This window comes from Struthio camelus, chromosome 13, assembly GCF_040807025.1.
Source record: "Struthio camelus isolate bStrCam1 chromosome 13, bStrCam1.hap1, whole genome shotgun sequence".
Taxonomy (NCBI): Eukaryota; Metazoa; Chordata; class Aves; order Struthioniformes; family Struthionidae; genus Struthio; species Struthio camelus.
The window spans coordinates 2,009,763-2,031,062 of record NC_090954.1 but is presented as its reverse complement, the minus strand read 5'-3'; the positions used below and the strand labels follow the sequence as shown (position 1 = coordinate 2,031,062).

Below are 21,300 nucleotides of genomic sequence, written 5' to 3'. Positions count from 1 at the left end.
TAGGAAAACGATTTCTCCTGGCAAATGCAATACCTCATCCGCTCAACCACCAGTTCAGGCAGTTTGGGCTCTAGAGGAGCCTGCTGGAGCAGGGGGGTTGGACTAGATGTTCTCCAGAGGTCCCTGCCAACCTCAACCGTGCTGTGATTCTGGTTTTCCTTTTACCTTTTGCCCTCTGCTTTGTGCAAGGTCGTAGGTACAGCTCTGGTTCCCCACCTGCTGCCTCCTCTCTGGTCTCCCCCTACGTCCGACACAAGGATAAACTATAGGAACCGGCCTCTGGCAGCAGATGCAGTATCCCTTTTCCTACGATTTATCATATACAGCCTAGCAAATGTTATAAATATAAAAAGTTTTTTCTTAATTCCCCACGCAATAAATATCTACAATTAAACCTAACTAAAAACCGAGCCGTCCAGGTTAAATGAATTCTTAAAACAAAAGACCTCCGAACTCCGAGCCGTAGGCGCCCCCGGCCCCCGGGCGGCCGCTGCATCGCAGCCGGGCGAGGGGGACTCCTGGACCATGCTACGCGAGCTCTGCCTATTGCTCATCTAATCAGAGATGACGTTTGGCTGTCACTGCTGTGCATTTACTGAGGAAATTTCCTCTGATTAAAAAAAAAAAAAGAGAGCGAGAGAGAGAGACTACATCAGTATTCAGCATGCAACAAGTACCTACCTACTTATTAGTGTTGCATGTTTGGACAAAGATTTTTATTGAGCACCTTGCAGTTGTCGAGAGAAAGGGGTGGCTGCATCTGAAGGGAGCGCAGAGCTGGCCCTAAGGTGAGGGCCTGGAAAAGCCAACGAGATGCAGCTCCGGGAAACCACGGGCAAACTCTTTAAACACACCCCGTCGCTCCCCTGGCTTTCCCCAGTCTTTGCTAACGCTAAAACACACGCCAAGAGCGTTCGCTACGTTTACAGAGACACTTCCGCACAGAAGAGGCAAAAGCTGAACAGCAGCAATAGAAGTGGGGGAACGGGATGTACTTCAAGCAAACGTCCTTCTTCCCCAAGGTGAAAAAAATATACATCTTAATATTTCATGAGCAAAGAAGAGCTTGTTGCAGGAGAGGAGGTACTGGACTGATATCCCTAGAAAAGTATACCCACGTGTGGCCAACTCCTAGGGTTTTGTGACTGAATCCAGTTTGAGAGAAACAAACGCACGGTGAACGTCTTGCCTCGGGGGGCAAGTGCAGATCCCCTTCGGCCCCAGCACCTGCCGAGCAAGCGTGCGCCCTAGGGAACTAAGATTTCAACAATATTCTTTTGGAACAGCTTTGTGCTGTTGATTTAAATTAATATTTAGAAATCCACTCAATGAAACCTGAGGCTACAGGTAAGCTCGCTGGCAAAATGACACGACAGCCGCTCGGAGGCATTCTGCCGTTGCTCCCTGCAAGGAGAGAGCAGCCCCGCCACAATTCGCTTGGGTAAAACGAGTCCAAATCCACGTGGCCGGGTGGAAACAAAGACAGCGATATACCTAAGTGTTCAGTGACCCTTAAGCAAACGAACCGCGTATTTACTTGTGGTTCAAAATCTTCGAGGGAAGAGGAAAACTTTTGGGAAACGTATCCCGTGTGTGCCACGGGCCCTTCTAATGGCAAGCGTGTGAAGGAGGAGGAGGAGGAGGAGGAGGGAGTTAACCCGTTACCTGCCACGGGCTGCTGGTAACAAATCAGAGTTTTGAAAGAAAGCAAAACCAAGAACCTCACCCTAAACATGAATCCGATGCAGCTTCTGCAGCTGGGAATGGGTATTGCTTGGGCTGACGCGCCTGCCAAGCAAACAGTTAATGGTCCTTGCGGCATGCGGGCACGCTGAGCAGCCGGCAAGCTGAACCGGGAGCTTTTAAGCAGCTGTACTTCATGATATACATAGGTTTGCAGCCTTCACTCGCGATTATTAAGGATCCTCCTTTGGCCCCATCTATTTGAGTTCTGATCAGTTCCAAAACCCTGAATAACCCAAAGTGCCTCAGTTTGTGGAAACAGTCGCTTCGGCTTTCTCCGAAGGCAGAAGGCTAACGTTATCCTCAGAACACAGGTTACTAAAAAAGCCGAACTCCGCGGCCCTCCTTGGGGCACCCTCCCCCCTTCCCAAACTGTCAGAACGGCTTTTCCGGCCTGCTTGCTTTGCCGTCCGGCAGCGCCTTGCAGATGACACTGTTCGTGTTTTTGCATCTGCAGCCCGGCCGGCTCACTTGGTCGTAGCATCTCTGGGACAGCTTCACGCAGCCGGTGGCTGGCAGGTAGCAGAGCAAGCAGGGGAGCACCAGGGAGAGGGCGCTCATGAAAGACCAGCGGGCGCAGCAGTTGGCGTGGGAGCAGGAGCAGGGGTGGTCGGCGCACGTGCCTTCGTCGTCCTCGTTGGTGCAGTGGTAGAAGACGCCCTTGACGAGACACATGCAGGTGGAGTAGTTGACCAGGTTCTGCGCGGAGCAGAGGCACTCCTGGTTGCACACCCAGCAAGACGGCAGCGTCCGGGGCAGGGCGCACTCCTTGCACTTGCATTTCCCACAGGCTTCGCACAGCAGAAAGTGCTTGTCCAGTTCCTGAGACACGGGGCCCTTCAGGTCCAGGGGCTTGCAGTTGATCACCTTGGGCTGGATGCGAACCGCCCGCGGGGAGGACTGTTCTGCCACGGGGGCCGGGGCCATGTGGTCCAGGAGCCTTTGGTCTGAAGATGTGCTGCTGCTGCTGCTGATGGAGCTGGGGCGCCCGCTGAAGGAAATCCAGGGGTGGGTGACGTCGGGCTCGCACCGCGGCGGGGGCTGGCTGCCCAGGCCCAGCTCGGGGGGGCCGCGGGGGCGCTTTTGGGTGCCCAGCTGGGAGACCGTGGGGTGGTCGGTGTAGTCGTTCTCTATGTGTGTCGTCTTCATTTGGTCGATCGGTAGGATGGTGAGCGGGTGCTGGAGCCTCCCGTAGGGGATCCGGCTGTCCAGGAAGGGCTGGACCATCACCGGGTTGGGGACCACGGTGATGTTGTGGGGAATCCGGGGCTCCATTGATAACAGGTCCGATCACTGGTGGAAAAACAGCTTTTAAGTATCCTGGGGGAAGAAGAGGAGACAGAAAAGGGGTGGGGGGAGAAAGAGCATATCGTTACTGAGTTCATCTGCAAGCCCAGTCCAAACAGGGCTCGGTGCTGAAGCTGATATTACGCAGAAGTTATAATAAGGTAAACTTGTGCCAAGCGCAGTCAGAGCACTTGCCCAGGTGTAAAGCCTGGCTTCCTGCCTCGCTCTTTCTGTGCTACCGTTTCCTCTCGGTGCCTTGGCCTCGCGTAGCTCCTCCGGTCCTGGGCGGGGATGCTGTTCCTGCGCGCTCCAACGGCCTCGTGTATCACTTAGCCGTGGAAGGCACAAACTAGGGTACTTTTGACTGGTATTTTTGGCCAGCAAACAACCTGAAATGATTTAGCCAAGGTTTGGGGCTTTTCCCAGCTGACCCTGATCTCCAACAAAGCTGAAGCAGAAGGGTGGCCGGTGGGAGCTGCGAGCGCCACCCTGGTGCGGGGCTCAGCCTTGCTACCCCGGAGGCCTGAACCTGGCCTTTGGGGGGACGGCTGGCGCCCAGAGCAAGCATCCCGGCTCAGTCGGGGAGCTGTTGGTTTTAGCAGCCTGCTTTCAGCTCCTCTGCGGGAAGGGAAGCGCTTGCTGAGCAGCTCGTCTGCTTGCCAGACAGCGGGGATGACCGGGGGAGCATGTCTACAGGTCAGGCTTGCTTTCACGAGCCCATTAAAAGGTGATATGTCACCTCACCCAGATAATCAGGCAGTCTTCTTCGAAACACTAAGTGGACTAATATTTAGTTTAAGTGCTGTTTACCAGCTAGACTAGCTAAGCCATCTACTGCTACAGTTTCTAATTTCATTGAGAGAGTGCAATTTATGCTGGAGTAGATCCAAAGATTCAGCAGCAGCATAGGACAAGAAACCACAGGAAGTAACTAAACTTAAATCAAAGAACGGAAACTACTTGGTTCAAATTTAGAAAGTGTACATTGTTTTCTAGTAGATGTGCCATTTCCTCACTGGGTGACCTTTATTCATAAATAATATAATGCTGGAGATCAGTTTAAAGAAGCGGTGAGTAAAGCTTCAGAGCAAGTTACAGGAGGGGAAAAACTTCTGGTATCAAGAAAAAGGAAATAGTGAACTGCTTAAGGCATTTCAAGTTGTTTGTTTCCAGACAAACAAATTAATCTTTTCCAAAAGCACGAAAGACTTTAATACTACAGCAGTCCGAAAAGCCTGGAAAAAAAAAAGTCAGGAAAAAGCTGCATTAGCCTACAACAATCGCAGGAGAAGTGGCTGTGTGAGAGTAAAAGTATGCACTGTACCTATAAAAGCATATCCTCCTGCTAATTAAAGTTCACAGATTTAGCACAACCACACAAAAAGCATGAACTAACTATGCAATTTTTGGAAGGAGCAAGGGAAGTGCATTTAATCCACTTAAGCGTTACTAGAGCCCACCATTACGTTTGTAAACTGTTGCTTTGATAGCTCGCTTGGCCTTTGGGGGTTTGAACATCTGCCAGTTCTGCTGAGCTCGAGAGCAGCCGGGCGCCACGCGGGACACTGCGGTCCGGACCAGCAACGCGCGCCCCGCGCGGTACCTGCCTTCCCGGGGTGCCAGCATCGGGGCCGGCCTGCCGGGCTTTTTTGTGTCTGCTGCGCAAGAACAGCAGGAAAAAATTCGTTATCTATCAGTAACGATGACGGTACTTATTGCAGTGCAGTTCCTTATGCTGTTACTCTTCTCTAGTTAGAACTCGCTGCTGGGTCTCCTTAATCATTCGTCCTCAATTTTTTATTACTCATAGCTCATTGGCATTCTGACCCTAGAAACAAGAGAGATTTTAAAGCGTATTTTCTAATTATTTCAAAAACAAAAATAAGCAATGATTCCCACAGCTATGGGGCATGCAGAAGGGAAAAAATCTTTTGTGTGTGTGTGTGTGTGTGTGTGTGTGTGTGTGTGTGTGTGTGTGTGTAGAAGCTAGTGTCATGATATAAAAAAGTGCTTACTGCAAAATCAGAGTCTAGCAAAATACTCAGTTGCGTATCAGCTAGATGTTATGCTTGCAGGAAGAGTTAGATTTCACAGGATTGGTTTTTTTGAAGGCGAGAGATGCAGCTGTTTGGGCTGGAGCCAGCGTGTTCAGCAGAGCTGATCTCGGACGGGAGGCAGCTGGAGGAAATGGTGGCACGCTCAGCTACGCTGCCGGCCTGCCTGCCTGCTCCTCTATGGCACTCACAGTGCTGCCTTCGTTACCTCTCCGCAATTTTTAAATAACCTCTAGCGTGTGCCTCTGTGTTTTGGCCTGAATTCGGTTGCACTTGTTACCGCGTCTCCGGAGCTTCGTCCATTCACAGTGGGTTTAGACTGGAGCACTATTTATTTTAAGGTGCACTGTGTGCCAGCGTTTGCGACCAAGAGAGCTACTTATCCCGGAGGCGATCGCTCCCGCATCCGTCCGTGCAAGGAGGCCAACACGACTGCCATCTTCCCGAAAGGGCAGCTTTGCTCCTCGGCGAAACGCGAGCCGCCGTGCGCGGACGGGCAGGGCGCGTGGCCCTCGCACGGAAAGGCAACAGCACGCGCAGGTCCGCATTGAGGCTCTACAGTAACTCTCTAGTCGCACTGCCGGCAACGGTCCAGGACTCGCGATGATGGCACGGGGGAGTTATGTCCTCAGGTTAATTTGTAGAAGGATTATAGCCATAGGTAGCAAATATTTTACTCTTAAAAACACCTAACCACAAAAACTTAAACACACGGACACAACCATATGCAGGCAGACATTAAAAGATGGCTTAACTGCCATCACCCTAATCAGGATTTCAGTTAATTATCAGAGAAAAAAGATTAACCCTGGACTAAATTCCACACTTTAGGATAGCTGAAGTTGTTAAGGTTGACAGAAGGTGAAAATGAGTCACCCTCTTTTTTATTAAAAGCAGTGTTTCAGATCAGTTTACTAACAAGCGAACTGTTCCTGCGCAGCAAGGGGAATGGAAGCAACAACACGTCAAACCTCTCCCAAATTCCTGCTGAAATGAGTTAGGTGAGAAGCTGGGACAGGAGCAGACCCCACAGATATCTGGGCACAGGGTATACTTGGATAAAACCTTTGGAGTGAAGAGATTCAAAAAACCCCCAGCTCTCCTAGTTCCTAGACCCTTGCTCCGAACACAACGCCTCTTACTGAGGTGCCCTTTGAAGCCCCATAGATGCACACACCACCGGTTTTGGTGCTAGTGCTACGCTTGGTCCCTCATCTTCTGCCCTTCCCTCTCACTTCTGAGCAGAGGGTTTCCTTGACTGCTCTTACCAAACACATCGAAGCATGCTTAAGCAAGATGAATTCATTATGCTTATGGAATTGTCCAAGGAATATGACCACACTGCTGCTGCTGGTCTTCTCACCAAAAGCTTCAGTGGTGCGCTAAGATTGCTGGTGACAGATCCAGGTCAGATATCTGCAGTGCTGAATCGGAGAGTGATCTGGATGGCACTCGTTCTGCCAGGAGGCTTTTCCCCGACTTGGGATCTGCCTGGATGAGAACAATGGCGATGTTTTATGGTATGTTTGGTTCTGTTTTTGTGGCTGTGTGCTTTCACTGGCATGTGCCTTGAGCAAGTCTTTCTCTGAGCTGTTTCTGCTTTAAGCTTTATGCCTGCATCCCATGAAAAGAAAGATTTCAGGTTTGGTGGCAGGCATCAGTCATTGCTGATGACAGCCTTTGGCAGGCTGAGCTGTTAGAAATATGTGACATAGCAAAGGGTACTAGATGTTTGCTTTGTACGACAGACGAGATGGGTGTTCCAGCTCTTGTGGCAGAAAATCCGAATTCAGTTCAGGACTCGGGTTAAGGACTTCTTCTGGATCAGAAGCAGCACAAGAAGTCAGACTTCTCCCTTGAATTCTCACAGGCTGAAATCTGCCTGTATGGATATATTCAAGGATCCTGATGACTTAGCTGGAAGACCCCCAAAGGCATCGGAAGTTGACTTTTTTTGGTCAGTATGTTCCCGGGGGTGGGGGGAAATGCAGCTGCGACCAGTTTGAAACCATTCCGGGATGACTGGAACAATACAAGCAAGTCATCTTCTGAAATGTCATCGGCTTGCAAGGATATATAAGGATACCAGACACTCTGGTAACGAATCAGGAGGTTCGACGCCCGCTCGTCAGCAGCGAAGCACAATCCCACTCCAGCCAAGTGAGACACCACACCCTTCCCCGTCTCCCCTTCTGCCTCCCGCCCCAGGCACGGGTTATGCATTTGAACAGCAATTTTGGTATCTTAGAAACTGCAGCTTCTGTTGCAGCTACACCGCTAATCAAAATTGGTGCGTTTGGGGTGACTCGGCAAAACTTAAGACCTTGAGAAAGAGCTGAAGGTGGGTGTCCCTGGGGCTCTTGCTTTTGCTCAGAAGGCCCGAACCCAGCCTAGTTTGCCTGTGTAGAGCAGCCAACTGTGTCTTGTAGCTGCTGGCATCGGTTCAGACGTTAAAATGACCTAATTCAGCACACGGACCAGCCACTGCACGTCCGAAGCAGTCCTGGGTGGCAGCGGGGACCAGCGGTGGCAGCACAGCTGGACAGCTCTGCCTACGCTTGCTTGCCTTTTCCCCCTCCTTTTCTTTCTTTCTTTTACCTAGAAGGTCTGGGGCTGACTGCTGAAGCCACCAGGGCTAACCAAGAATGGGAGCATTGCTAGAGATGAGCTGCAAACGTCCAGCCCCTTAGGAAAGACCATTTCTGCTCTTTGGGCTGCCATGGTCAGAAAGGGCTGAACGTCGGGGCGCTAGTGCTGCGCGCAGATCTTCACTGCCGAGCGGTGTCAGTCAGGTACTGCTCGCGGACACCGAATTAAGTGCTCACATCAAGCAGATTTAATATAACAGGAATGCATCATTAGAAGAAAATTGTAGATTCAAAAAATAAAAAGAAAAACAGGAGAAAAAAAATAAATAAAAATAGGAGATTTTATAAGACGTTTGAGCACTCTGATTTTTGCAAAAGCTACAAAACTCTATGTAGTGCCTTCGTAATCCATTGCCAAGGCACTAATCCAGTCTGACTATAAGCTGCATTTTTATTCTGAGTCAAAAAAAATGCCATACACAATACTTGTAAACAAAATTAGTTAATCTTTGATCATCAGTAATTACATACATATTATTGCATTAACTTAGGTGCAAATTCACTGAATGCAACTCTACAGAAAATTTTTTGGAAGTAGACAAATTGGAAGGAAAACTCATGAGCACGTCCTAATATTGAGATTTATTCATTCCTTAGAGGTAGGTGAAACAATGAAGTTCCTTTCAAAGCAAAATAACAGCAAACTGTTACTTTTAAGTGTTTTGGTATTATTTTGGACTCAAAAGTTCCGTTAGATTCTTTAGTCATATGAAACTTAAAGTGATTTTACAGTTTTACTAGGATTTTGGACTTGCCTACATAATTTTGTAGAAAACTATGTAATGTAGGCAATTCTCTGAGAAAGTCGTACAAACCCGCAGGAAAGCTCATTCTCATTAACTTCTTCAGAATCGTTTCTCCAGTTGGAACTAATAAGACTCTATTATTTTTATTTTCAAAGTCGAGTAGGCTAATTTGTCTTCTAATTATTGAAAAGCAAAATGAAACTTGAATTAAATGCTTAACCAAGTACAGACATATATAATGTTTATAACTGTGTTAATTACTTATTAGTTAATAGCTCTGATATGTCTTTCTTGTATACTTAACAACATAGGTATGTACCGCAACAGAAGGATAATGAAAGCGAGAGAGCGGTGCCGTGCAGAACGAGGCGCTGCGTGGGAGCAAGGCCAGGCCCGGGAGAGCGCTCGCGCGGTTTGGGATGCCCGCGGTCCCTGGAGGCGGCAGAAACCACGCTCTCATGGTCCATCTCCTGTTCACCCAGGACCACGTGCAAAATCGCACAGTTTTGCCTAAGCCATTTCTGAAAGATGCAGCAATTTCAGGATGCAGTGTAGACACGCAGGCAGCTGAGCTCGCTCTTAGCCCCCGGATGCTGCTCGGGGTGTCCTGGCTAACGAAGAGACCACCACCATGAGTGGGGAAGCAACGTGGCCACCTAGAACTCTTCTGATACTGTGTAAGCAGCAAGTGCTAGATTGGTGACCGCTTTACTTCTTTTAATGAATTTTAGTCTTAATAACATCGCATGAGCTGGTAGGGTGGCCTGTCCCTGCACCAGTCCCGTGGAACCACTTCTTAGCTCATCAAACTGAGGTTTCTCCTGGGACTGCTCAGATAAAGTCACTACTTTTTACTAAAACTGGATTGTCTGTGCATGTTTTGTAATGCAGTTTGTGTGCCCTCTTTTAAGCCTGGAAATACATCCCGTAACTTCAGAGCGATACTGAACACGCAGCATTTGCAGTGCTGGCACATCGCTTCGGACTTGTTATAAGGGTATTAGTGTGGGATGCAGAGCAACGGTATTCACAGAGCCTTCTTCCCTCATACGGTTTGGTGAAGAAGGGATGGAGAAACTACCACAGAGAAACAAAAGGCCAAATCCCAACCGGAGCCCGTGGGAGCCGCGGGCTCGGCGTCGTGCGTGTGCTAAGGCCTGGACGACTGGCCTGGGCTTCCACTGCGGCTCAGCGATGGCAAGGAGCAGAGACCAGAGATCCCTGAATCTTGTCATCTAATAGCTCGATCATGCTTCCTCTTGGTTGCTATGATAATGTTGGACCTTTCATTATCCACATGAAAGCTGAAATACTTTCTCCAAAAGAGATATGACAATCACCTAATTAAGCTTACAATATTTGTAGCAATAGTTGCAGTAAATACTGCAAAAGCTCTCACTTTCTTTGCTATGTGGGACACATGAATTTCTGAGACAATAGGGCAACAGGATGAAAATCAAATGAGAAATGCTTTCTTTATAGAAAAGTCTGAAGGTTAAAAAAACCCCCAAACCCACAACTATCATAATTGAAAACAATATACTTTTCATCTGAAGTCAAGGAAGGCCATATATTCCAAGGCCTGTGCACATCGACACCTTTCAGAATCGACAGCAATTCATACAATCCTCTAATTTAGCATTAATTTTTAAAAGGATCATGACCGATTTCTCTCTTTTCTATGGTGGTTCAGTTATACGATCTAGAAAACCTTATGTAGAAAGAGCTCATCATAGCTGCATCCAGCACTTTTGGACAAGTGTGAAAATACTTTCTGGCTTTGGCACAGCACTGAAGGCCAAGGTTCATCAGCAATTGAAAACTCATCTCTACAGCTATTTGGAAAAGAATGAAATACTTAAGATGTGAATTGAAAATGAAGCCAGTCTATCCGATATAACAGCTATCCTTGCTATCAAAAAGTACTTCCAAAGGGAAAACCTATAGGGCTTAATAGAATATCTGCACAAAATGGTGCAGGAGAGGCAGGAAAGGTCGAGCAGGAACTTGGTGAGTAACCTGGGAAAGAGTCAAGAGGACGAGCTTTGCTCACTTCCTCCAGGAGACACCTTTGCGGAGCAAACAGGACAGATCGGTGCAGACCTCGCTTCCCCCGAACCCCGGCAGAGGAGCAGCTGGACGCTACCCGAGCAGAGGCTGCCATTGCCGCCTCGTGCCGCCAAGGATGCTCCTGTCTGGACAGCCCAACTGCGACAAGCGACACGCTGCTGCCGACGGAAGTCAAAGCTTCAATAAGGGCTTTTAATGAGGGAAGACTACACTTAAAGTTAAAAGAGACCTTTAGTAAGCGTGTGTTTTAAGGGTGTGATTAAGAACGGTATATAATGTTGGAGTTCATTAAAACTAAGTTAAGCTGTCTGAATTTTGAGTTAAGCTGTACATTCTTTACAAGAGGGGAGAAAAAAGCTCTTTTCCCTAAAGTATTTCTTAATATTAACAAAATATTGATATTAATTATTTTTGTTCCTCCTCTTAACATCCTTATACATCTAAGGACAGCTAGAATTTTCTCTAAGAGTAGTAAGGGAAAAAATTAGAAAGTATATTAGGGAAATCTGCCCTTTTTAAAATGAGACATTAAATTCTTGCCAGAACTTGGAAATTCGGAAGTTGGGAAGTGAGACCTGTAGACTTCCAAGAAGCTGTCTCTGTCCAGCTAAAGTCTGTTCCTGTGGTGTAAGAGAATAAAGCACATTTTGGCCCACGAACGTTTGGATCTCTAGGGACTCAAATTTCTTAGTGAAGGCTTTTTATTGGATAAGCACGTTTATTTTAAGGCCAGAAAACTGAACTCAAATACGATCGATTCAGCTAATGGTACAAAATGCTGACCATATCAGAGGGTTTTTATCTTAAGTGAAGGAATCACATTATATTGGATTTTAAAAGAACACACAACAAAATACTTGTGCAAGCATATGCCTATAAAAAGACAGTTGCAAGCACTGCGCTGAATTCATGAAATTGTATCGTAAAATGATTTTTTTTCTTTTTTGCTTTTATGGTTAATATTTGAAAAACTCTCAGAACTGCGAAGTAATTATTGCTACAGCGCTGAATAATTCTGAATTTTATTTCACTCAAGTCTGATAACATGGTTTTGGGGGAGGCGCTTTTTGAGATGTAGCATTTTCCAGTATGATATTGGAATTAGTCATGATACCATGAAAACAGCTTTTGTTTTGCTGTTTCAGGAGGAGAGCAAATCATTTCTCCCCTCCACATACCTCACAGGGAATTTCAAAAGGACTGCAGTATTCAGAAATAGTCCTTTAAATTTTATAATACCAATATAGAGCCCCTTCTAGCAGCAGAAACACAGTAGCCCATGGAAAATGGCACATTTATCAATGAGACATCCCCAGCGGGGTTCCAATAACTGAGAACAACCCCTCCTCCTGCTATCATTCATTTTTATATGGAGAAGGGGGAAGCTAGTCATCAAGATCATTGTGATTCTGTGCACAAATTGTAGCTTTATCCTTTAACCCAAAATAAAGAGAGAGGGGGGAAGCATCAATATTAAGAGAGCTGGGTTTCACTTTACCTAATTGAAGAGCAATTTCTGAGCTGATTTTTGACTTAACTATATCCTTAACACGGTTTGGAAGAATAATAGCAGCTCAAGAAGTTTTAAAGAATCTAGAATGTACATTTTCTACTCTGGATAACTCTGATTTTTTCCTTTTCTCTCTCTTTTGCCCTTTAAAGAAAAAGTTGAGTGCTACAAAAGATTTAAATCAAGAAATCAGACCTATCTGTTGGTCACTTGAGGAGAGAGAGTGAAGCCTTTTCCTCCTGTGATTAATGCTGATATTTATTTGTCCTGCCATTTCCAAGGTCTGCAATTCCAATCCTGCTTTCCTCTTGGACCTCTGTGCCTTGTATACGTCCCTTTCTGCTTTTTCCATTCCCCCTCTGATAATGAATTTTCAGAACATGTCGTCTCTAGGCTTGTCTTTCTCCTGTGACGCCAGGACTGGTACCAGAAAATAAAACCCTAGCTTATCTGTGCTACGCAGTTGGTAAAGAAGAGCAGCCAAGACAGGTTTTTCTCCATATATATTATATTTCATATACCTTTATAAAATGATTCTATGCACACATTTTTATTACTTATCTAACGTTTAAAATACATAATGCATCCACATTTAAAACCGAAGCAATCAACTGTACAGCAAGACAGAGAACAGAACAATGATGGAGTAAGGCAAAAAGAAAAAAACAGTTGCACGAAATAAAATGCTAAAGAGCAAAGGTCATGCAGGAAAGATCTGACACTCCAGCGGTTGATCTCTGAAGTGTCCTATTATGGAGACAGCTCAGAACTACTTGACACTGGCAAACCACAGGGCTTTGGAAAAGAGAGGAAATATGTACAACCAGTTTGCATATTCTAAAGCAAGAAATATCCAATTCTTCTTTGTCAGCCCAGGTGACCACATATCTATGCTCCTTCTTGGGGAAGAAAGGAGGGATGAGGAAAAAGACACCCCATCAACAGAAAGAGGAGCATTACTCTGTTATAAAAGCCCTGCAAATAATCCTGACGCAAGTATGGCAAAACCTGCCTGCCATATATGTACACCAAATGCAGATGTTAATGTAAAAACATAGAAAGGATGTATAAATAAGAATCACACGAAAACAAATGCAAATTCTGCAGGAAACAGGATCTTTCTTTTCTTCAGAATGCAAAGTCTCCTTTATATAGTGAAGTACTAGGCAGCTATCTACTATATATAATTACAGATAATTGCTGTTAGAAAAGTCATAACCAGAAATATGCTTGTGATCAGTGATCTTTAAGGGAATAGATAAACGTATCTAGAAATAGTGCAAGATTTTACCTTGGGGAACAGGCTTTCTTCTTCTACTTAAATAAATTTATTATTTGCTCATAAATACAGATCTCGTACTTACTTTAAATAATTCAGCTAAGATCATCTCTCAATAGGCGAGTTAATCCTAAATCCGAGACAGATGAGGGGGACTGGACCTGCAAAAATCCTGGCATGAAACCCCTCGGAGCTGAGGGAAGGGACCTGCGAGCGCGGCGCTGCGCTGTCAGCGGCAGCCGCTTCCCCCGCTCCGCCGCGATGTTGCAACAACTGCTGCCTGGGAAAATGGCTATTTTATGAATGGGAGGGCAGCGACCCCCCTCTGCGCATGCGCGCCCTCCCGACTCTATGAATGGGAGGGCACCGAGGCGCCAAGGCGCATGCTCCGCTCTCTTTTATGAATGGGGGGCTGGAGAGGAACTTGTTGCGAGTTGCGGAGAACGGATACTGCTCTCCCTCTCTCTCTTTTTTTTATGAATGGAGGGCAGGCGGCTGCCGCTGCGCATGCACCGCGCCCCCGCCCGGGGCTGAAGGTAAAGGCGGCTGCAGCCGAGGGGGAGACGGGGCGGGGGGCTCCCGGCGCTCGGGGGGGGGGGGCTCCCGGCCTGGCTTGGCCCCGCAGTGACACCTCGAGGCCCCCTCCACGCTTCCCTTCCCGTCCCTTGGGGCCCCCCGGCGGCCGCTGGAAGCCGGCTCTGGTGGCCCCCGGCCGCAGCCCGCGGGGGCGGCGAGGCGCGGGCCGGGCGGCGCCGGGCGCTGCGGGGAGCCGGGGCCGGGGCCGGGGCCGGGGCCGGGCGGGCGGCTCGCAGGAGAGCTCCGCCGCAGGGAGCCCCAGCGCTCCCGGCAGCTCGCAGCCGCCTTGCCCTTTTATGGGCGCATCTGTATAAAGGCGTACCTATGTAAACCAGCAAGAGGTGAAAGGGAGGGAAAAATAGGCTGCGTTATTAGTAATCCTTTTTTTCTTTTTTTGGTGGTGTGAATATAAAGTGTGAAGATGCTAATCAGTGCAGATAATCATTTTGCTTTAGCATTAGGTTTCCTTTTCCTGTACTTAAGACCTGCAGTTCAATACCTTCACTGCAGTACCGCCACACACACGTGTCCTGCCACATAGCATTGCAGCTTATGCGTTTTGCTGGCCACATCTATGCGCACATGCAGGTAGAAGCCATATGTTATAATTGCAAGTTAAATATGCAACATGTAGATTTATTTTGTGGCTCTTGCCTTTTCAGAAGGTAAAGGAGCTAGGAGAGAGCTGTGCAGTTTACGCAAAACTGTGAGGAGAAAGAAGATGATACTGTTTAATCGAAGTGAGACAAATTGGGTGCTGTTCTCAGCTTTGTAACCTTTTTGTTCTTTAGCTTTGCATAAGTCCTGTAGGGCCTCACTGTGGGCGCATTGCAGGCAAGGAAAGGCAGGCCCTCAGGGCCAGGTTTTCAAATGATCTTTAACTAACAGCTGCTTTTCAGCTGTTAGATGTTGAGTTGCCTTGAAAGTCTTGCCCTAACTGTACGTGCTGAGTGCTCAGAAACATCCTCTTGTCCTTTGGTTCCCATTCAGCAAATGCAGAATCTCTCTCAGTTCTCAAGTGGTGCAGAACTGACTCCAGAACAGGCCTCTGTTTGCACAGTCCGTCAGGACCCTTGCAGGCAGATTGCTTTATAGTGAAAATGCATTAAAAGTAATGATGTGTATATGCATAAAGAATAAACTTCAGAGTGCAAACCAAGCCCCTTACTATTTCCTGTAATGGAACGTCTCTTTAAAAGCTTGCATGGCATGTTGGAAAAATTGTCTATGTTATTTATTTAGTGCTAATATGAACATTGTGTATTAAGTCAAACGTGCCTCAGAAAAAAATTCTCTCAAAGAGTGCGTGCGCTATGGCTGATTGTTTAGTTATGTGCACGTTTGTCTCTGAGGGCAGAAACCTTTCCAACTGGGAACAGTGTTTATGGGTCATGAGCAAATGCAATTTAACAAGGAAAGGACAGAGGAAGAAGAAGCTTTAAAGAACAGCCTGAGTGGTACATAAAATATTACTATATTTCAGATATACAAGACTTGATGCCTTCTTTTGAGAATACATAGAATATGGTTGTGAAAAAAGTAGCTTTGTTATTGGTCACGTTCTTGACTGTATTTCAGAAATGATTATATTGCAAAATATAAGAATTCCATGTTTATCACTTTGAAAATTAGCAAATAGATAATGGAGGAAAATGCAATTTAAGACAAAAATAACCTCTTACTGTGTTTAGTGCTGGAAACCAGCTCCAAGCTGAGAGATTCAAATACCTGAGCAAAAAATGTGCTCTGATGCCATCGTTTTCTGGCACTAGCAAGTACATAAATTCTGAGCCTTGATTTGAGTTTTGCAAGTGTACTGTAAACTGTAGAAATGTGAGAGTCAAACATCTCAAAATTAAAGGCTCTTAGATATGAATGCCGGATTCTGGGTGGGTCACATGCGCAGTAACCACGGTGGAAGCCCTTTGTCGCAGTACAGTAAGCATCTCCTCACGAGACCCCTGCCGCCTGTGTGGCAACTGCAAGGTACTGTGTAGTAGCAAAGGAGGCTGACGCTATAATTATACAATAGTTATAGGCAGAGCACAGCTAGACAGCGTGTTCTTGACAAAAGCCCTCGCAGTGAAACTGAAAAGAGGAAATAATGAAGAATTACTCATTAAATGTGTGTGTGGAGGGGAGGGGAAGGAAGTGGGGATCAGCCGTATAGTGCTAGGGAGAGAACATCTGAAGCAGCAGAGCTCCGGATATTGCTAGTATCACTCCCGCTTGTATGGAAGTTGTATGGAACTTTTTTTAGCATATAATACTGAAATCATAAAACCTTTTGAGTTAATCCATCTCCTCTTCCTTCTGGCTCTACCCCTGGCCCATCCCATATCCTGCTAACTCTTCCTGCTGGACAAAGATGGCTTTTGCCAGAGCTTACGATGTTTGCCCTGACTCGCCTCAGGCTCCTTCGCATCGCAGAGGAAGGTGCTGGTTGCTCAGAGCTGCTGTCGCCGTTTGGCCCAGCGGGCCCTGCTTTGGGGTGGTATGGGGGTGGGACAGGTGACAGAGACCCAGCACTGTGGGTCCCTGCAGAGAAGCCCACCAAAGCAGCAGTGTGTTAATCATCTACCTTGTGAAAGCTTCTGGCTTTTCCAGCTTTTCTTGGCAAACATGAGAAATTGAAGCTACTTGCGCTGCTGTGAGGGTTTCCCAATGCCAAAAGCTGCGTGTGGGGCGCTGGGGTGCGCTCGGGGCAGCGGGGCTCCCTCCTGCCGCCGCTGCTGCTGCCTTCCGGTTTTATTCGGTTTCTCAAATCTCCTTATTCTCTGCAAAAAGAAGCCTGTGCTGCTGACTGGCCTTGCAGAGGGCTCTGTGGGGTTGGTGAAGAGCACTGGAGAGGAGCTCCACGTTACCATCGTGTGGTTCTGGGAGCTGAGGCTTTAAGAGAAACGCCGCTTCTCAGGAGATCTGCCTGGTGTTGTGCGCGTCGGCGGCACCGGTGGCACAGAACTCTGCATCACCTTCCTCCTTGCACAGGAAGTGATGCTTATTCATGTCATGCCCGTTTAAACACTGAAATGGGTGTAGATTTTTTTTGAACAAGATTTCCTTACTAGGGTGACTCGTGGCGCACATATATTGCCCATAAAATAACTTTCTTGATGTTGTTCTTGCGTGTCCTTGGAAAAGCTGAAAAACTGCCTGTGCTTTGTGATAGAGGCAGCACCCTTATTTTCTGTAGGGCGTTGTGTTGCCTCAGGATTGTCGGGTTCAGGTTGTGGTGTTTGTTTTACTGAAACCGTATGGAGCAGCAAAATGTTTGTCCAGCCCATAGCGCCTGTTTCTAGCACCTTCACTACCTGTTTGCCTCTTCTTCCTTCCCAATGAGGACAGAAATTACTCGTTATCATCTAGCTAGATACTCTGCTATCTTCCTTGACACGTCCTTCAGCTTGAAGACGGCCTATGACCACCGTACACCGCTCGACCCAGAGCCAGTTATTGGCATGGGCGTTTGGTCCTTCGGATGGAAGGCAAATTGTGAGCGGTCCCCAGGCGGCCGGCTCCCGCCGGCGGTGGCCGACGCTGGGAGCCGCTGGGGACTTCCTCCCGCGCAGGCCGAGCGGCGGAAACGCGGCGCTGTTGCTGCTCCCCCATCCGTGCTCAGCGCTGCGCTCAGTTATGGCTTCTGCCGCTCCCCAGGGTGCGAGCGTTTCACGTGGTGTTAGCGCTGTGTAAAGGAGTAATTTAGCGGCAGACAGACATCTGAAACGAACGTTTTGTGCCCCGTCCTCCATTAACCACTAGTGAGTCCATAAAGTAAGTGTTATTAGTTACTGTTTGTAAAGCACAGGGAGGCCCACGTAAATACCGCCTACCATTATGCGAAAATGATGACAGTGATAAAACGAGAAACAAATTCTACTAAACCAATAAAATTATATTAATTAATATTAATAAATATTGCAGCATAGTAAAATTACGATAAAGGCACTTGCTTCTGGCATCCCCCTCTCGGTATCACCCAGCCAGCGCCTGAGCAGCCCCCTCTGGCCAAGGAGCCCCCACCGGCAGCGGGAGGGGGGTCAGGCGGCCGGCCGGCCCCCGTGGGCGCGCTGCGCCTTGCAAGGCTGTCGTCCGCCCCCCCAGCGGTACGCAGCGCCGCTCAGGTGTGCCGGCTGTGTCTGAAAGCGGGGAGCAGGGGCCGCTGCGGGGATGGGCTTCGTCTGTCTCACGCCTCGCAGCCGTACGCGGCAGGGAGGCCGCCGGCGAAGGAGGAAGCGGCCCGCGTAAGCGGGCGCTGAGCAGACGGCCGCAGAGCTGGGCGACGCGGGGCGCTCCGCACCGAGCCCGCGCGGCCCAGGCTGTCGTCGCCTCTCGGGGGGCGCTCGGCAGGGACGAGAGACGGCAAGCTGGAGCGATGGGAAGAAAGGCCGTCTGCCTCAGCCGGCGCGGGCCTCCTGCTGCTGGGCTCGGCTGGCTCCGGCGGGGGCTCGCAGCGAGCAGCCAGGGGCGTCTCGAGGCGCCGGTGCCCGCGGAGGGCGCTTTTGTCCTTGGCCGTTCGCCTTCGCGCTCACAGCGCTGTGGCACCGAGGTTCCACAGAAGCTGAGCCCTGGGGCTCGTGAGCGCTGGGAGCGGCGAGGCCGCTCGGGCTTCGTCCCGCCGGGGCGATCGCGGGAAGGGTCAGGCGGGCAGCCTGCGCGCCGCCGCCGAGCTGCCCGTTTGGCCTTGTTTCCTTTTCGTTATTTGCTTGAAAACCTCTGTATGCGTTGCAAGGATGGAAACTGTAGACTGGAACTTCCCTTAAAAATGGGAAAAGGGAATGGCGGGTTACTTAATGTAACCTTTATCTACCGAACTCTTGGAACTGTGTTGTAAAAACCTGGGTGACTGGATCTCTGTCTCCACGCAGTGAAAGAGGTGCCCCACGCGTGGCAGTGCCTCTCTGGCCGCCGAACCCATCCAGCGCGGGCGCCGCGTGGTCCCGCTGCCTGCGATGCTTCTAGCCGTGGGCAGAGCGGGAAGGATTGGGCCTGCTAATTTATTTACTGATGTATTGTGGCAGATATCTTTGTCGTACGCCTGCCAGACAAGTTACGTGGGCGTTGCTGTCGGAGTCCTCCTCCGCCTCGCTGCCCTGTGCTCTGCTAGCAGTTACCCTGCTGCCCTGTCGTGCCTAGAAATAAGTGAGAGGGGCTAGTGCCAAGCGACAGAGCGGACTCCGCGTATACCACGGAGAGGGTGACGCTCGCTCGGCTCCGGGGTTGCCTGCGATCTGCGGCGTTTGCCTGCCGCCGCGCCGCGGGTGCAAGCTCTGGGTTTCCTCCTGCCTTGTCAGGCACCTGCTGCCGGTACCCAGACGTTACTCGCATCCTTTAAGTCACATCTTGCTTTGCATAATTGACACCGACTGTGTTTCACTTCCTTCCTTCCCTCCCTTGCAGTTTTGCTCCGTGGCCTTACCTGGCTACGGAAACGCGCTCGCTTTTGTTTCTCACTTTTGGTACGAAGCAGGGGACACCCCCGGGGCTCCCTGGGCACCAGCCCAGGGCAGGAATGGCCGTTTTGGGGTCAGGTCTGGGCGACGCTCAGTAGACGAGAACTGGGGCTGCGGCTGTGGCCTGGTGTGTGTGACGTTATCCACCAGATCCTTGTGAGTGGTTTAAAAAAAATGAAGGCAAGCTAAGGGAAAGCTTGCAGAGCAATGCCTCGCCCCGGCAGGCGAGCTGCACCCCGGGCAGCGGTCGGGCCGAGCGAGCCCGTGTCGCGGGCGCCAGGGCAGCCCGGCTTCCTTCGGGATGATGCTGGAGGAAATGTTTTCCAAGCATGTGTCATCGGTGGTGGTTTTCAGGTGAGTTTTAGTGCTAATACCTGGGGTGCGGCAGCAGCCAGCTAAGCGCGGGGTTTGGGACAAACGGCAGCTCCAGCTCTCGAGCGTTGTGCAGTGATTCACCGTTCGCTCTTGTTTTGTAGTTCCTTTCAGCTTTTAGTAACTATTGACCTGAGGCTACATGAATAACGTTGTGTTTGCGAAGAACGGTAGTTAACTGAGCCACCGCCACTAACCAAGCTGTGAGCTCAGCTCTGGGAAGGTGGATGAATGGTCGTGAAATGTAAAATGACAGGCAGGGAGGGTGTTTCGAAGATGGCATATGTAAGGAAGACAGAAAAAACAGTGTGGGGGGGGAAAAAAGAAATGAAGAAAGATGAGGGAAGCAAGCCAGCAGCAGGGGCAAGAGCTCCTGAGCCCGGCTCTCCTTGTCCCAGCAGCGCCCGCGAGCGCCCGGCGTCCCGGGGCCGTGCCGGGAGCTCCGTTTCCCTTCCTCTCGCTCTCCCGCTGCTTCTTCCGCTTCCCATCAGCCTCACTTGGCAGGAGCAGGAGAGTAAACGTAATTCTTGCAGCGATCAAGTTGAAAATCACCATCAGACGCGACCTTTCTTCTTCGCTCCGGTGGATTGCTCGAGGGGATAAAAGCTCTAGCTGAACGCCTTCGCTTGGAAAGAGACTTTCCTGAGTTCTAGTTAAGTTTGTCTGATATCAATGTGAAATCAAGCCTGTTCCCTGCTATCGCGCCTCTCTAATGCATTAGTGTGCTTGCGACTAAGGAAAGGAAAAGAATTTGCAGTTGGAGGAAACTGTGCTCCTGGATTCACAAAGCATCATCGTGGACTAGTACAGAGACTAAACGTCAGAGTGACTATAAAGCGATGCTATAGCGCACTAGCCTGCGTACTGCCACAGCAGGCCGGGTTCACCCTGGAAATCCAGGTATCGGGGGGGTTCTTCTCACCTCTCTGGCATCAGTCCCTAGAGAGCTACAAATCACTGACGCAGCCCGAAAAAGTACCGCGTCTCTCCCTGAAACCCTGAGTAATACACAGTTGCATTTTGAACAGAAATGTTATAAATCTTTCCTCAAAGGCACATAACTTGTCTCTGTAAGACGCCACTTACAAATGATGTAATTAATGAACAGCAAAGCAAGCAAACGTCAGCTTTGCCTGTGGGGGGTGTATGCATGCTCGGGTCGCAATGAATGATGCGCTCAAAAGTACACAGCAAATATATCCCTCTTCTGGCAGGAATAAGATCAATACCTTCTTGATATCGAAAGGAAGAACAATTGCTTAATAGCCACAGTGAATTAATTGTATCGGCATAAAAACTCAACTAAGTAGCTATTAAGGTCTTTTTTTTTCCTTCTGTAAAATTGAGCTTTGCTCTTTAAAAACACCACAATAAAAATAATCTGAGGTCTCATTAGTTAAATAACCTGTTTTCTACTTTAAAATATTCTTGTGGGCAATTAGTTTTGATTTGTTAGGTAAGGTGTTAGGGCTGTTTCTTTAAAAAGAAAAAAAAGTTCTTCAATGCAAATGTGTAAACCGCTTTAGTTCACGACTGCTTGATTGCCAAGGCACCTCTAATACTTC

At 48.6% G+C, this 21,300-nt stretch overlaps 1 protein-coding gene across 1 annotated transcript; it reads right to left on the bottom strand.

Moving 5' to 3' along the window:
- Nucleotides 1-660: 660 nt before the first annotated feature.
- SPRY4 (sprouty RTK signaling antagonist 4) lies at nt 661-13,597 on the bottom strand. The gene is made up of 2 exons (XM_009678815.2): nt 13,423-13,597; nt 661-3,063 (listed from the first exon to the last, which is right to left on the bottom strand). Exon 2 carries the CDS (start codon nt 3,016-3,018, stop codon nt 2,119-2,121), a length of 900 nt encoding a protein of 299 aa, XP_009677110.2. The 5' UTR covers nt 3,019-3,063; nt 13,423-13,597; the 3' UTR covers nt 661-2,118.
- Nucleotides 13,598-21,300: the final 7,703 nt, after the last annotated feature.

What these genes read in the sequence shown, in the direction of transcription:
- SPRY4 (XM_009678815.2), bottom strand. Translation starts at nt 3,018, where the DNA reads ATGGAGCCCCGGATTCCCCACAACATCACCGTGGTCCCCAACCCGGTG.